The sequence below is a fragment of the Oncorhynchus mykiss genome, chromosome 12, assembly GCF_057628025.1.
Source record: "Oncorhynchus mykiss isolate SJ-2025 chromosome 12, ASM5762802v1, whole genome shotgun sequence".
Lineage (NCBI taxonomy): Eukaryota > Metazoa > Chordata > Actinopteri > Salmoniformes > Salmonidae > Oncorhynchus > Oncorhynchus mykiss.
Genome location: NC_143033.1, coordinates 34,982,501 through 34,995,831, shown reverse-complemented (window position 1 = coordinate 34,995,831; position 13,331 = coordinate 34,982,501). Strand labels below are relative to the sequence as shown.

Sequence of the window (13,331 nt, the reverse complement as noted above, 5' to 3'; positions counted from 1 at the left end):
AGAGGGAGGTGGAGAGGAGGGGAGAGAGAGAGAGCTCGATATCTTACATATATTTAAGAGGAGGCAGGAGAGACAAAGACAATAAGGACCTACTGTAATTAGGGATCACAGCAAAGTTGGGAAAAATATTGTTATTCTTAGATTTCTTTTTTGACATGGTAAAATAACTCAAGCATAGATTAGTAACTTTAAAAAAAACTATTTGGCATACAGAAACTTGAGGCCATGTGTAACTTGTTAAAAAATAATGACACCGATTGGCCTATAGGTGGCACTGTTATAAGCAGTCTCACTTAAACCCTCATATCTGCCACGACATTTGACCTAGAGACTTGAAACTTTGTATTTAGGCATCTTTCCTCATGCTGAACAAATATGCCTCAATAAGCAATAAGGTCCATGAGGATAGATTTTCCTCATTCTTGCACAATTTGGTAAAAAAAAAGTTTGTATATATTTTCATGAACCATACATCAGATTGACTACCGATTTGGTATATAGGCTAAATAAATTAGCCTCTAATGAATTTGAGAATGATTAGTTTCTGCATTTCTGCATTCAAAGTAGGCCACAGTACCAACCTACAGCACTAAACTTCACTTGCGTCATGTGGTATAGAGAGATGTGGTATAGAGAGATAAACATGGTAATGCTTTCACTGATTGCATATAAAGGAAGATAAATAATGTGAGCACTATCATGTAGGAACTATATACCTCAATTACATCGTAACCCTGCACATCAACTCGGTGCTGGTACTCCATGTATATAGCCAGGATATCATTAATTATTGTACATGTATTTTTTTGTGTTCTATATTTTTGATTATTTCTCTTTTTTCCTCTCTCTGCTTTGTTGGGAAGGGCCGGTAAGTAAGCATTTCATTGTTAGTCTACACCTGTTGTTTACGAAGCATGTGTCCTTTCTGTCATCCTGTGAACCCCGTTCATCGCTGCTCGCAGTTAAATTTAGATATCTTTATTGGCCCTGTAAAGGAGGAGGGCAATACCCACCATATAATTCATCATCTTCTATTTGTCTTGCTTTATGCAATATCATGCGTCTTTGTTGAGCCATATTCCATTGTGCTCAACACCATAGGATTTAACTTAAACATATCTCCCCTTACTACTCTAACTCCTTATGTATCGTAGTATGAAAAGATTGCTTGACTTGAGGAGATCCCATATTAAACACTCAGACACAGAAAGACTAGTAAATGCGTGTTCAGCACATCCATCAGGTTATACAGATGCTCACTAATGTTGTCGGAGATGTTTTTGTATTCCCCTAACGAGCATTTAGTATCATTATGATTCCTGGAGGCAGGACAGTAAACTCATTAACACAGGAATACATGACATCACAGCTCCAAATGTGTGCAAACCTGACGGGGCGGGAAATATGACAAGAAAAATAAATGTCCTGTTTTTACCCCCAAAGTAAAATACTGAAAAACAAACAGAGTAGTATGACTCTTTCATGTTTTAGATTAGCATTTTTCTTTGGCTAGTTAAATAAGTGTTTTGTCAGTATTGTACTATAGAGGGACAGAGACAGCAGATACCTCTTTTCTCCCAATATATACCTTCACCCCCTCTTTTGCCTGCGAACATCCCTCAATTTGTTTTATAAGACCTCCTCTCCTTCTTAATACGGGGTGAGATCTCTCCCCCTTTGTAAGCAAACCCTTTGTCTCAGAGTGGTCCATGGGGTGTTAAACGCTGTTGTCTCTAAGGTGTGGATCTGTATTCACGCACTGTTTACATGCCCAATAAGACTTTAAGATGATCTAGAGTCCACTTAATAAACACTCTCTCTATTACAGACCGAGGTAGAGCTGATTGTCTCTGCTGCTGTTGAATAAAATCTGCATATCTAATCTCCTCCCATCCATCCACAGCACTTTCACAGACCTTGTTTTCCATAATCACATGGATTACATCTTCATTTACATCTCTACATTGGGAAATGGTGGTATATTATACACCAATTCTGTAGGAAAATAATGATGGTTATGGAGTCGATATAAACATTATAGAAACATTAAAAATCGATGATGATTGAGTGGAGATAGAGGGATTGAATGGGATTCAGGTTTCTCAGTGAGTTAATACTGATGATTAGCTATCAACTGGATAGCGTGTTTTAATAGGCTGTTGGCCTAATCCTATGGTGTTATAGTCCAGACCCGAGGACACATAGTAGGCTGTGTCTCAAATACAGTACAGGTGCATCAAAGCTGAGACAGAGAGACTGAAAAACACCTATCTCAAGGCCATCATACTGTTAAACAGCCATCACTAGCCGGCTACCACCCGGTTACTCAACCCTGCACCTTAGAGGCTGCTGCCCTATATACACAGACATGGAATCACAGGCTACTTTAATAATGGAACACTTGTCATTTTAATAATGTTTACATACTGCTTTACTCATTTCATACGTATATACTGTATTCTATTCTATTGCATTTTAGTCAATGCCACTCCGACGTTGCTCGTCCTAATATTTATATTTCTTAATTCCATTATTTTACTTTTAAATGTGTGTGTATTGTTAATTGTTAGATACTACTGCACTGTTGGAGCTAGGAACACAAGCATTTCACTACATCCGCAATAACATCTACTAACCATATGTATGTGACCAATAACATCTGCTAACCATATGTATGTGACCAATAACATCTGCTAACCATATGTATGTGACCAATAACATCTGCTAACCATATGTATGTGACCAATAACATCTGCTAACCATATGTATGTGACCAATAACATCTGCTAACCATATGTATGTGACCAATAACATCTGCGAACCATATGTATGTGACCAATAACATCAGCTAACCATATGTATGTGACCAATAACATCTGCTAACCATATGTATGTGACCAATAACATCTGCTAACCATATGTATGTGACCAATAACATTTGATTTGAAATGCCACCCTATTCCCTATGTAGCTCACTACTCTTGACCCCACAGTGGACTATATAGAGAATAGGATGCCATGTGGGACACAACGACAGACCGCTAAAGCTACAGACCATAACAGAGTGATTTACAGACTGGCGGTAACCATGACAACGGTAGTTGTCTGTGTGTCCTTCACACTGTGAGGTAGAGGGACAGCAGCGACTGTCAATCACAATGAGCCCCAATCACACCAACAACAGTAACCATGCCATTGGAGGCAATCCTTTAAATTAAACACTTAATCTAAGGCAGTGTATGCGGTCATTCCCAATTTACACACACACACACGCGCACACACACACGCACAGCCTTAGGCCCAAGCACCAGATTGAGACCAGATTGTAATACATTTCCCAACATCCATACATCCACTACGGCAATGTGTTAATATTCAGCCCTATACGAGCCCTCGAATCACTATTCTAAATAATTTCTCCACAATAGTCTACAGAAAGGCAAACATCCAACCCCGAGGCTTGAGTAAATGTATTTTTAATTTGGGGGGCTAAAAAAAATACCAACCCCTGTTCTGCAGCACCAAAGGCATCACGTGTGACAACATTCACATTTTCAATTAATAGTCTTCCTTTTTTATTACAACATCAGAGAATACTTCAAATGGAAGAAATAAAAATAGCAGTGAAAAAGAAAATCTCTTTGGAGCAGGAGTGTCATTCATCCTGATACACTGTTTCATATCACAGACACATCAGAACTGACATGATAGGAGCATATAACACTGGAGACCACTCAAAGTGTGTATGATCTACGTTTAGGCACAGTGAATACCACAGTGGGTACTGTAGATAGCTGAATGTGCATGTGTTTGTGGTGATACTCTGTGAGAGTTAACCTACCCTGCGGAGGTCTTCTTCATCTTGGCACAGAGCAGCAGGTCTGTGAAGAGGAAGACATGACGCAGCTTCCTGGAGCCCTCTGACACCTCCACCAGGAAACCATCCTTCACCAGCTGACGAGCCTGCCAGGGAGAGAAACGGCATCACTTCCTGTGGCACGCCCAGCACGGGGCAACTAGCCTAGCCGTAAACATTCCCTTCCCGTCAGGATATACTGTAGGAGGTATAGGTCAGGGTTCAGCAATACGAAAGAACTCGCTTGTTGTCTATATTTTATGTCTTTTACATTTAAAATATGTAAAATTGGAGACATTTATCTCCCTCACCAACTTTAAATATCTGCTATCTGAGCAGCTAACCGATCGCTGCAGCTGTACATAGTCCATCGGTAAAAAGCCCACCCAATTTACCTACCTCATCCCCATACTGTTTTTATTTATTTACTTTTCTGCTCCTTTGCACACCAGTATCTCTACCTGCACATGACCATCTGATCATTTATCACTCCAGTGTTAATCTGCTAAATTGTAATTATTCGCCTACCTCCTCATGCCTTTTACACACAATGTATATAGACTCTTTATTTCTACTGTGTTATTGACTTGTTTATTGTTTACGCAATGTGTAACTCTGTGTTGTCTGTTCACACTGCTATGCTTTATCTTGGCCAGGTCGCAGTTGTAAATAAGTAACTTGTTCTGAACTGGCCTACCTGGTTAAATAAAGGTGAAAAAAATAAACATTATCAGTGATGGCGGTGTTACAGCAAGATAATCATCAGCTAAAGTAAGCCACTCAGAACTTGAAACGCTCCCCCTCTCTATCGCTCTATATCTGTCCATCTCTGGAGAGCCAACTAGGAAAGCTAAAATAAGGCAGAGCTAAACACGAACTGGAGTAAATCAGGAAAGCCTGAGCCAAAGAGGGCAGAGAGAGATTTCAATTTAACTGGTAACAGACAGACTGTAACGAATGGAGAGATGACTGGGAGGTTAAGAACTGAGCTGACTGAATGGAAAACGGATAGAGGAAGAGATGGCGGGAGAGAGAGATGGGGGAGAGAGAAAGACAGAGGGAGGATAGCTGAAGAGAGGGGGGAGAGAGAGATGGAGGGAGAAAGGAGGAGAGGTAAAGCGCAAGGGGGAGAGATGGTGGGATGGAGGAAGGAAGGAAAGGATATACTCAGAGAGAGAAGCATTAAGAGGAGAAAAGGCTGACATGCGGAAAAAGACAGAATGAAACAATAAAGGCAGTGTTAGAAAGAGGGAGACATCAAACAACCCTGCACTGCATGCTGGGAGAGAGAGAGAGGGAAAAGATCAAAAGATGCTAGAGAGAGAGGGCGATCGAGAGAGATGAAGAGAGAGGAAGCTGGTAATGAAGAGATTGAGGATGTGGGGGTAGGAGGAGAGGACAGATACTGTGGGTTTCTCTCTGACCTCAAAACACATTTCACAAATGCATTGGCACACTTCCCCAAGGTTACAACAAGAAGTTCTGAAAAGTATAAAGTAGTCTATTAAAATGGCGTGTCTGTGTGTGTCACCCCACCTCTCCCTTAGGCGTGGTGACGGCGGTCCTGCGGGGGTCAATCTCTTCGTTGATGGAGGACAGGAAGTTCTGGGAGATCCTCAGAGCGTCCTGCAGCAGGGGGAAGTCTGGGTGGTCCTTAGGGGTGTGCTTCAGCAGGTCCTACAATAACACACAGAGTGAGAAAGACCATTAGATCCCCCATCCAAAAACAGAGAGAACCACATCCATTAAAATGAAATGTCTATGAACAGTCACTGTGTTTTTAGACCTGTGTTTTGAATTGGACGACTTGGATGCTTCGCTGGGTTTTGTGCCACATCATTTCCTCTAATTAAAGCATATGAGAGTCTCTACTTTATTGAACCGTGGGCGTAACTAATGACTTTATTTTTAAAGTGCTACCTAAGAAACGGCTGAGACAATCTGCTTCCACATTGCAAATACCTTATTCTCAGCGTAACTAAGTTCCTTTTTTTCAGAGGAGCGTGTGAAAGAAAAGCCAACCTCTTTTCCGTTGCCTGATTTATGCCTCGTCAGCACACCTCAGTGAATGTATTCTGACAAGCTCTAGAAGGCTTGAGCTGATGTCAGCGGTATAGTACACTACCCGTCTTCCTACGTCATTAAGAGAAACGAACACAGTAACTTCCACCGTCTGTCAGCGCCCGTGTCCCAAATGGCACACTATTCCCTATATAGTGCACTATGGGCCCTGGGCAAACACTATTGAAATGTAGTGCACTAAATATGGAATAAGGGTTCATTGTGTGTTTGCGTGGTCTGCTCTTACCTTTGTACCAAACCAACTGGTTTTTGTTTAGTCACGGCTCCACTAGCTTTATGGAAAACATATTCATGAAATGCACTGGAAGCGAGACCGGAGGACACGTCTAGGCATCTCCGCTTCCTCTGTTAGCGGTTTTCACTTTCCACTTGGTTGTAGCCCATCAAATTAGCGCCTATTGTTTATAACAGCATGTCATTTTGATGGACAGCGCAGAGGAAAGGTATAGGCTTGGCAAATGGAACGGAACACTTACTATAAACAGCAGCAAGCAGGGTTTGACTTTGCAGGTGGATACAGATCCATGCTGCATCTTAATGACCTGCGGGGCTTTCGAGAGAGATTCTACCCAGCCCCATCACTATGTGTCTCACGACAGCACTAACTCTTAATCCTTGATAAGTATTGATCCTGTCCTATCTATTCAATCTATTTCTATGTTGCGGTCACTAATTCAATCTTGTCATTTGTCTCTGGGTGAGATCAAGAATCCTTCATGGATCTATCGAATGCTAGTCGGGACGGACAATGTACTGGTGTGTGTGTGTGTGTCCTCACATGAAGAACCAGCGTACTTCTGGTCACACGGTCAATCGGCTTGTACAGGAGAGCTGTGGGAAAGGACAAGAAGAGGGCACTCAGTTCGGTTTGACACACACACACACAATGAAGAAAAACACGACTCAAAAAGCCTATTACACACTTGACTGGGCGTAGGTTTCCTGGGGTATGGGGCAGACATTTCAATCACCCAAAACCTCAGGTGTCTGTTCCCTGCACAGACGGACACACACCTCATTCTTTCTAAGCTCGGTTGTTCCTTCTCTGCTGAATAAGGTTGTTTTCAGAAACCTTCCCACTCAATTCACATCAGGATTAACTTCCTGACCCGGTCTAAATTTCTCCTTCTCACAGTGCGCCTCTCATATCTTATATCACATAGATGACAAGCGAGCCAAGGGGAATGCGGTATTTTTATACAGCAGGGGAAAGTGAATCTATCCATACAATGTGTGAGTCGTTGAGTCAAGGTCTTGGCCCTCTCTCTCTCTCTCTCCCAGCATGTAGTGCAGGGTTGTTTGATGTCCCCCTCTTTCTAACACTGCCTTTTTTGTTTCATTCTGTCGTTTCTCACACACACACACACACACATGTTGGGGAGTAGTGAACTACAATTAGTTTCCACTATTCATTTAACAACATTTTTCAGTAGCTTGGTAATTGAACTATATTCAAATCTTGGTAGTGTTTTCAGTAGTTGACTTTCTTTGCCGTGTAGCGGTGTAGCTAACGACTTGAACTACGCACAATTCTTCCGGCATCAGACCAGCTCTTGTGTTTAATAGGTTAAATTCTATATTCTGTTAACATCTGACTCCAGAGGGATCTGTCAGGCAATTTCTAGTCCATGACATTTGAGATTCAGATATGTCCATTTCCCAAAATAGTTTTGAAGTCGTGAACCACTTTTTTAACGTAACGTTAGTTAAGTAAACAATTTCTCCAAAGGGTCATTTCAGCGTAGCTGAACTTTTTCCTGTGAGAAATGATTGGTAAACTATATTTTCAGAGTCGATTCCCCAACACTGACAAACACACACAGCCATGTAGCTCAGCATCACTAGAATTTGCTCGGTAACAGGGTTCACGTAATTCCTTGTCGGGTTGCGCACACTACACAAACACACGTCTCCATAGACAGCCTGTTTAACATGCAGTGAAGCTCCAGCATCCTTATTGGTTACATAGCACTTTGATTCCATTACAGATTTACTCTGTTACTAGGGAAACTATGCCAAGCCGTGTTCACACACACAAAATGTTCCTTTGACTTCAAAACCAATTTTCAATCCTAAACTTCTCTTAATCTGTCACTCCCTCTTTCCATCTCTCTCTCTATCCCGGTTTAACTCACACTCAGGAGCCAATCCAGTTACAAACCAGATCTGTCACACTAGGCTGATTTCCCAGTAGGCTTTGCAGCTGAGAGACAGAGCACCTGCGGGGCTGACAGCCAGCGTGAGACGTAAGGCAGGAACGAGAGAGATGAAGAGAGAGAACAAAAATAGACGAGAGAGAGAGAGAGAGAGAGAACAAAAATAGACGAGAGAGAGAGAACAAAAATAGACGAGAGAGAGAGAGAGAGGTGAAGAGATGAAGAGAGAGAACAAAAATAGACAAGAGAGAGAGATGAAGAGAGAGAACAAAAATAGACAAAAGAGAGAGAGAGAGAGAGAGAGAGAGAGAGAACAAAAATAGACAAAAGAGAGAGAGAGAGAGAACAAAAATAGACGAGAGAGAGAGAGAGAGGTGAAGAGATGAAGAGAGAGAACAAAAATAGACAAGAGAGAGAGATGAAGAGAGAGAACAAAAATAGACAAAAGAGAGAGAGAGAGAGAGAGAGAGAGAGAGAGAACAAAAATAGACAAAAGAGAGAGAGAGAAAGAACAAAAATAGACAAAAGAGAGAGAGAGAGAACAAAAATAGACAAAAGAGAGAGAGAGAGAGAGAACAAAAATAGACAAAAGAGAGAGAGAGAGAGAGAGAGACAAAAGAGAGAGAGAGAGAGAGAGAGAGAGAACAAAAATAGACAAGAGAGAGAGAGAGAGAGAGAGAACAAAAATAGACAAGAGCGATAGAGAGAGAGAGAAAACAAAAAGAGGGTGAAGGGGTAAGGGGTAAGGCAGCTTAGCTGTAGGGTACAGGCCCCTGTCGTCATGTCTACCATCTCCACTGAACATCCAAAGCCTTGGGCGTTGGTAATGAGTTGCTTGTGATCCCTGAATATACATTACACTCCACTCACTATCTGGTTGAACATCACTGTACATCTGCAGTAGAGGCATCTGAATGTCGCTCTGATCTGCAGTAGAGGCATCTGAATGTCGCTCTGATCTGCAGTAGAGGCATCTGAATGTCGCTCTGATCTGCAGTAGAGGCATCTGAATGTCGCTCTCATCTGCAGTAGAGTCATCTGAATGTCGCTCTGATCTGCAGTAGAGGCATCTGAATGTCGCTCTCATCTGCAGTAGAGGCATCTGAATGTCGCTCTCATCTGCAGTAGAGGCATCTGAATGTCGCTCTGATCTGCAGTAGAGGCATCTGAATGTCGCTCTCATCTGCAGTAGAGGCATCTGAATGTCGCTCTCATCTGCAGTAGAGGCATCTGAATGTCGCTCTGATCTGCAGTAGAGGCATCTGAATGTCGCTCTGATCTGCAGTAGAGGCATCTGAATGTCGCTCTCATCTGCAGTAGAGGCATCTGAATGTCGCTCTGATCTGCAGTAGAGGCATCTGAATGTCGCTCTGATCTGCAGTAGAGGCATCTGAATGTCGCTCTCATCTGCAGTAGAGGCATCTGAATGTCGCTCTCATCTGCAGTAGAGGCATCTGAATGTCGCTCTGATCTGCAGTAGAGGCATCTGAATGTCGCTCTGATCTGCAGTAGAGGCATCTGAATGTCGCTCTGATCTGCAGTAGAGGCATGTGAATGTCGCTCTGATCTGCAGTAGAGGCATCTGAATGTCGCTCTCATCTGCAGTAGAGGCATCTGAATGTCGCTCTGATCTGCAGTAGAGGCATCTGAATGTCGCTCTCATCTGCAGTAGAGGCATCTGAATGTCGCTCTCATCTGCAGTAGAGGCATCTGAATGTCGCTCTCATCTGCAGTAGAGGCATCTGAATGTCGCTCTGATCTGCAGTAGAGGCATCTGAATGTCGCTCTCATCTGCAGTAGAGGCATCTGAATGTCGCTCTCATCTGCAGTAGAGGCATCTGAATGTCGCTCTCATCTGCAGTAGAGGCATCTGAATGTCGCTCTGATCTGCAGTAGAGGCATCTGAATGTATGAGAGCGACATTCAGATACCTGTTGAAATGATCCCTCCTTCTCCCTCCTCCTATTCTCACCTCTGATTGAACTGCTAGTGATACAAGATACAGCAGAAGCCCACTGGGATCCTGTTCTGATGGACTACTGATGGGGCTTCATATTCTATAACACACACTGTGTCACAGGCTGTCTACAGAGCCTCAACTGGAGCGGCGCTTATGAAAAAGCATGGATTCTCTTTCATGTTCCCTCCCTCCATTAATAATGCTCCCTGTGTTCACTCCCTCCCTGTGTTCCCTCCCTGTGTTCCCTCCCTCCATTAAGAATGCTCCCTGTGTTCCCTCCCTCCATTAATAATGCTCCCTGTGTTCACTCCCTCCCTCCATTAATAATGCTCCCTGTGTTCCCTCCCTCCCTCCATTAATAATGCTCCCTGTGTTCACTCCCTCCCTCCATTAATAATGCTCCCTGTGTTCCCTCCCTCCCTCCATTAATAATGCTCCCTGTGTTCCCTCCCTCCCTCCCTCCATTAATAATGCTCCCTGTGTTCCCTCCCTCCATTAATAATGCTCCCTGTGTTCCCTCCCTCCCTCCATTAATAATGCTCCCTGTGTTCACTCCCTCCCTCCATTAAGAATGCTCCCTGTCTTCACTCCCTCCCTCCATTAATAATGCTCCCTGTGTTCCCTCCCTCCCTCCATTAATAATGCTCCCTGTGTTCCCTCCCTCCCTCCATTAAGAATGCTCCCTGTGTTCCCTCCCTCCATTAAGAATGCTCCCTGTGTTCACTCTCTCCCTCCATTAATATTGCTCCCTGTGTTCCCTCCCTCCCTCCATTAAGAATGCTCCCTGTGTTCCCTCCCTCCATTAATAATGCTCCCTGTGTTCCCTCCCTCCCTCCATTAATAATGCTCCCTGTGTTCACTCCCTCCCTCCATTAATAATGCTCCCTGTGTTCACTCCCTCCCTCCATTAATAATGCTCCCTGTGTTCCCTCCTTCCCTCCATTAATAATGCTCCCTGTGTTCCCTCCCACCCTCCATTAAGAATGCTCCCTGTGTTCCCTCCCTCCATTAATAATGCTCCCTGTGTTCCCTCCCTCCCTCCATTAATAATGCTCCCTGTGTTCACTCCCTCCCTCCATTAATAATGCTCCCTGTGTTCACTCCCTCCCTCCATTAATAATGCTCCTTGTGTTCCCTCCCTCCCTCCATTAATAATGCTCCCTGTGTTCCCTCCCTCCCTCCATTAATAATGCTCCCTGTGTTCCCTCCCTCCCTCCATTAATAATGCTCCCTGTGTTCACTTCCTCCCTCCATTAATAATGCTCCCTGTGTTCCCTCCCTCCCTCCATTAATAATGCTCCCTGTGTTCCCTCCCTCCCTCCATTAAGAATGCTCCCTGTGTTCCCTCCCTCCATTAATAATGCTCCCTGTGTTCCCTCCCTCCCTCCATTAATAATGCTCCCTGTGTTCACTCCCTCCCTCCATTAATAATGCTCCCTGTGTTCCCTCCCTCCCTCCATTAATAATGCTCCCTGTGTTCCCTCCCTCCCTCCATTAATAATGCTCCCTGTGTTCCCTCCCTCCCTCCATTAATAATGCTCCCTGTGTTCACTTCCTCCCTCCATTAATAATGCTCCCTGTGTTCCCTCCCTCCCTCTATTAATAATGCTCCCTGTGTTCCCTCCCTCCCCCCATTAATAATGCTCCCTGTGTTCCCTCCCTCCCTCCATTAAGAATGCTCCCTGTGTTCACTTCGTCCCTCCATTAAGAATGCTCCCTGTGTTCACTCCCTCCCTCCATTAAGAATGCTCCCTGTGTTCCCTCCCTCCCTCCATTAATAATGCTCCCTGTGTTCCCTCCCTCCCTCCATTAATAATGCTCCTTGTGTTCCCTCCCTCCCTCCATTAATAATGCTCCTTGTGTTCCCTCCCTCCCTCCATTAATAATGCTCCCTGTGTTCACTCCCTCCCTCCATTAATAATGCTCCTTGTGTTCCCTCCCTCCCTCCATTAATACTGCTCCCTGTGTTCCCTCCCTCCCTCCATTAATAATGCTCCCTGTGTTCCCTCCCTCCCTCCATTAATAATGCTCCCTGTGTTCACTTCCTCCCTCCATTAATAATGCTCCCTGTGTTCCCTCCCTCCCTCCATTAAGAATGCTCCCTGTGTTCACTCCCTCCCTCCATTAAGAATGCTCCCTGTGTTCCCTCCCTCCATTAAGAATGCTCCCTGTGTTCACTCTCTCCCTCCATTAATAATGCTCCCTGTGTTCCCTCCCTCCCTCCATTAATAATGCTCCCTGTGTTCACTCCCTCCCTCCATTAATAATGCTCCCTGTGTTCCCTCCCTCCCTCCATTAATAATGCTCCCTGTGTTCACTCCATGCTCCATTGTGGATGAATAAACCCTACTGCCTTGTGTGAATTAACTGAAGAATCTACATTCATTACAATGGAAATGAATGGCGACAATGGAGGAGAGTCTAGGTGTGTGTGTGTGTGTGTGTGTGTGTGTGTGTGTGTTATAGAATATGAAGCCCCATCAGCACATCAGAACAGGATCCCCAGTGGATTTCTGCTGTCTCTCTTATCACTAACATTTCCTGTGTGGATATGTGAATGGTTTAACACTGCAACTCATAGCTTTAAGGGGGGACCAACGTACAAAACAGTGGTAATCACTCAAGTCAAAGTTTCTTTCTTTATGAATTTAAACATACTTCCCTCTTGATGACAAAGCCTCAGGCCAATAGACTCAACCTCACTGTCCTCCACTGGAGCTAATTAACAGTACCACCCCCTGCTTTGAAACGGACTTCTGATTGAACGACCCTCGTCTCAGTCCCTTCATCACCAAGGACACAGTCAGTCAGGGACTCTGCAGTGCAGACAGAAGCACAGTTCAAAGTTCAGCAGCAACGCAAGGGAAGAGAGGAGAACAGAAGGGCCATGGAAGATGAGAGAAGAGGAGTGGAGGGAGGGAGGGAGGCTGATGAGAGGAGTGATGGAGGTGTTGTTGATTATAGAAAACAGATAGAGCTTCACAGCGGGGGCCTGTGATGGAACCCTCCTCAAGGTCACCGTGACAACCTGACGGACAGCTCCATCCCGGTAACCAGGGTGTCCTAGTGGGTCACAGCCAATCAGCAGTCCTGGATCTACAACACTGAGACATGACTTACATAGACATATCCTAGCCCAGTTCACTGACTGGCATCTAGACTTGGTTACACTGATGCCAACCCCAGCCCTCACCAAGTGAGTGAGTGAGTGAGTGAGTGATCAATGAAAACTGAAAGAGGAAGGGAAAGATCAAGTATTGGAGAGAGAGAAGTGTGA

The 13,331-nt window shown here is 44.2% G+C and overlaps 1 protein-coding gene across 9 annotated transcripts in view; it reads right to left on the bottom strand.

Moving 5' to 3' along the window:
* Nucleotides 1–13,331, bottom strand: part of abr (ABR activator of RhoGEF and GTPase) — a 215,462-nt gene that overhangs the window by 75,530 nt on the left and 126,601 nt on the right. For all 9 annotated transcript variants that reach the window (XM_036937431.2, XM_036937432.2, XM_036937434.2 and 6 more), the window contains 3 exons: nt 6,717–6,769; nt 5,393–5,533; nt 3,842–3,963 (listed from right to left, as the gene is read on the bottom strand). In XM_036937431.2, the coding sequence (XP_036793326.1) occupies nt 3,842–3,963; nt 5,393–5,533; nt 6,717–6,769 (316 nt within the window). The remainder of the gene's footprint in view (nt 1–3,841; nt 3,964–5,392; nt 5,534–6,716; nt 6,770–13,331) is intronic.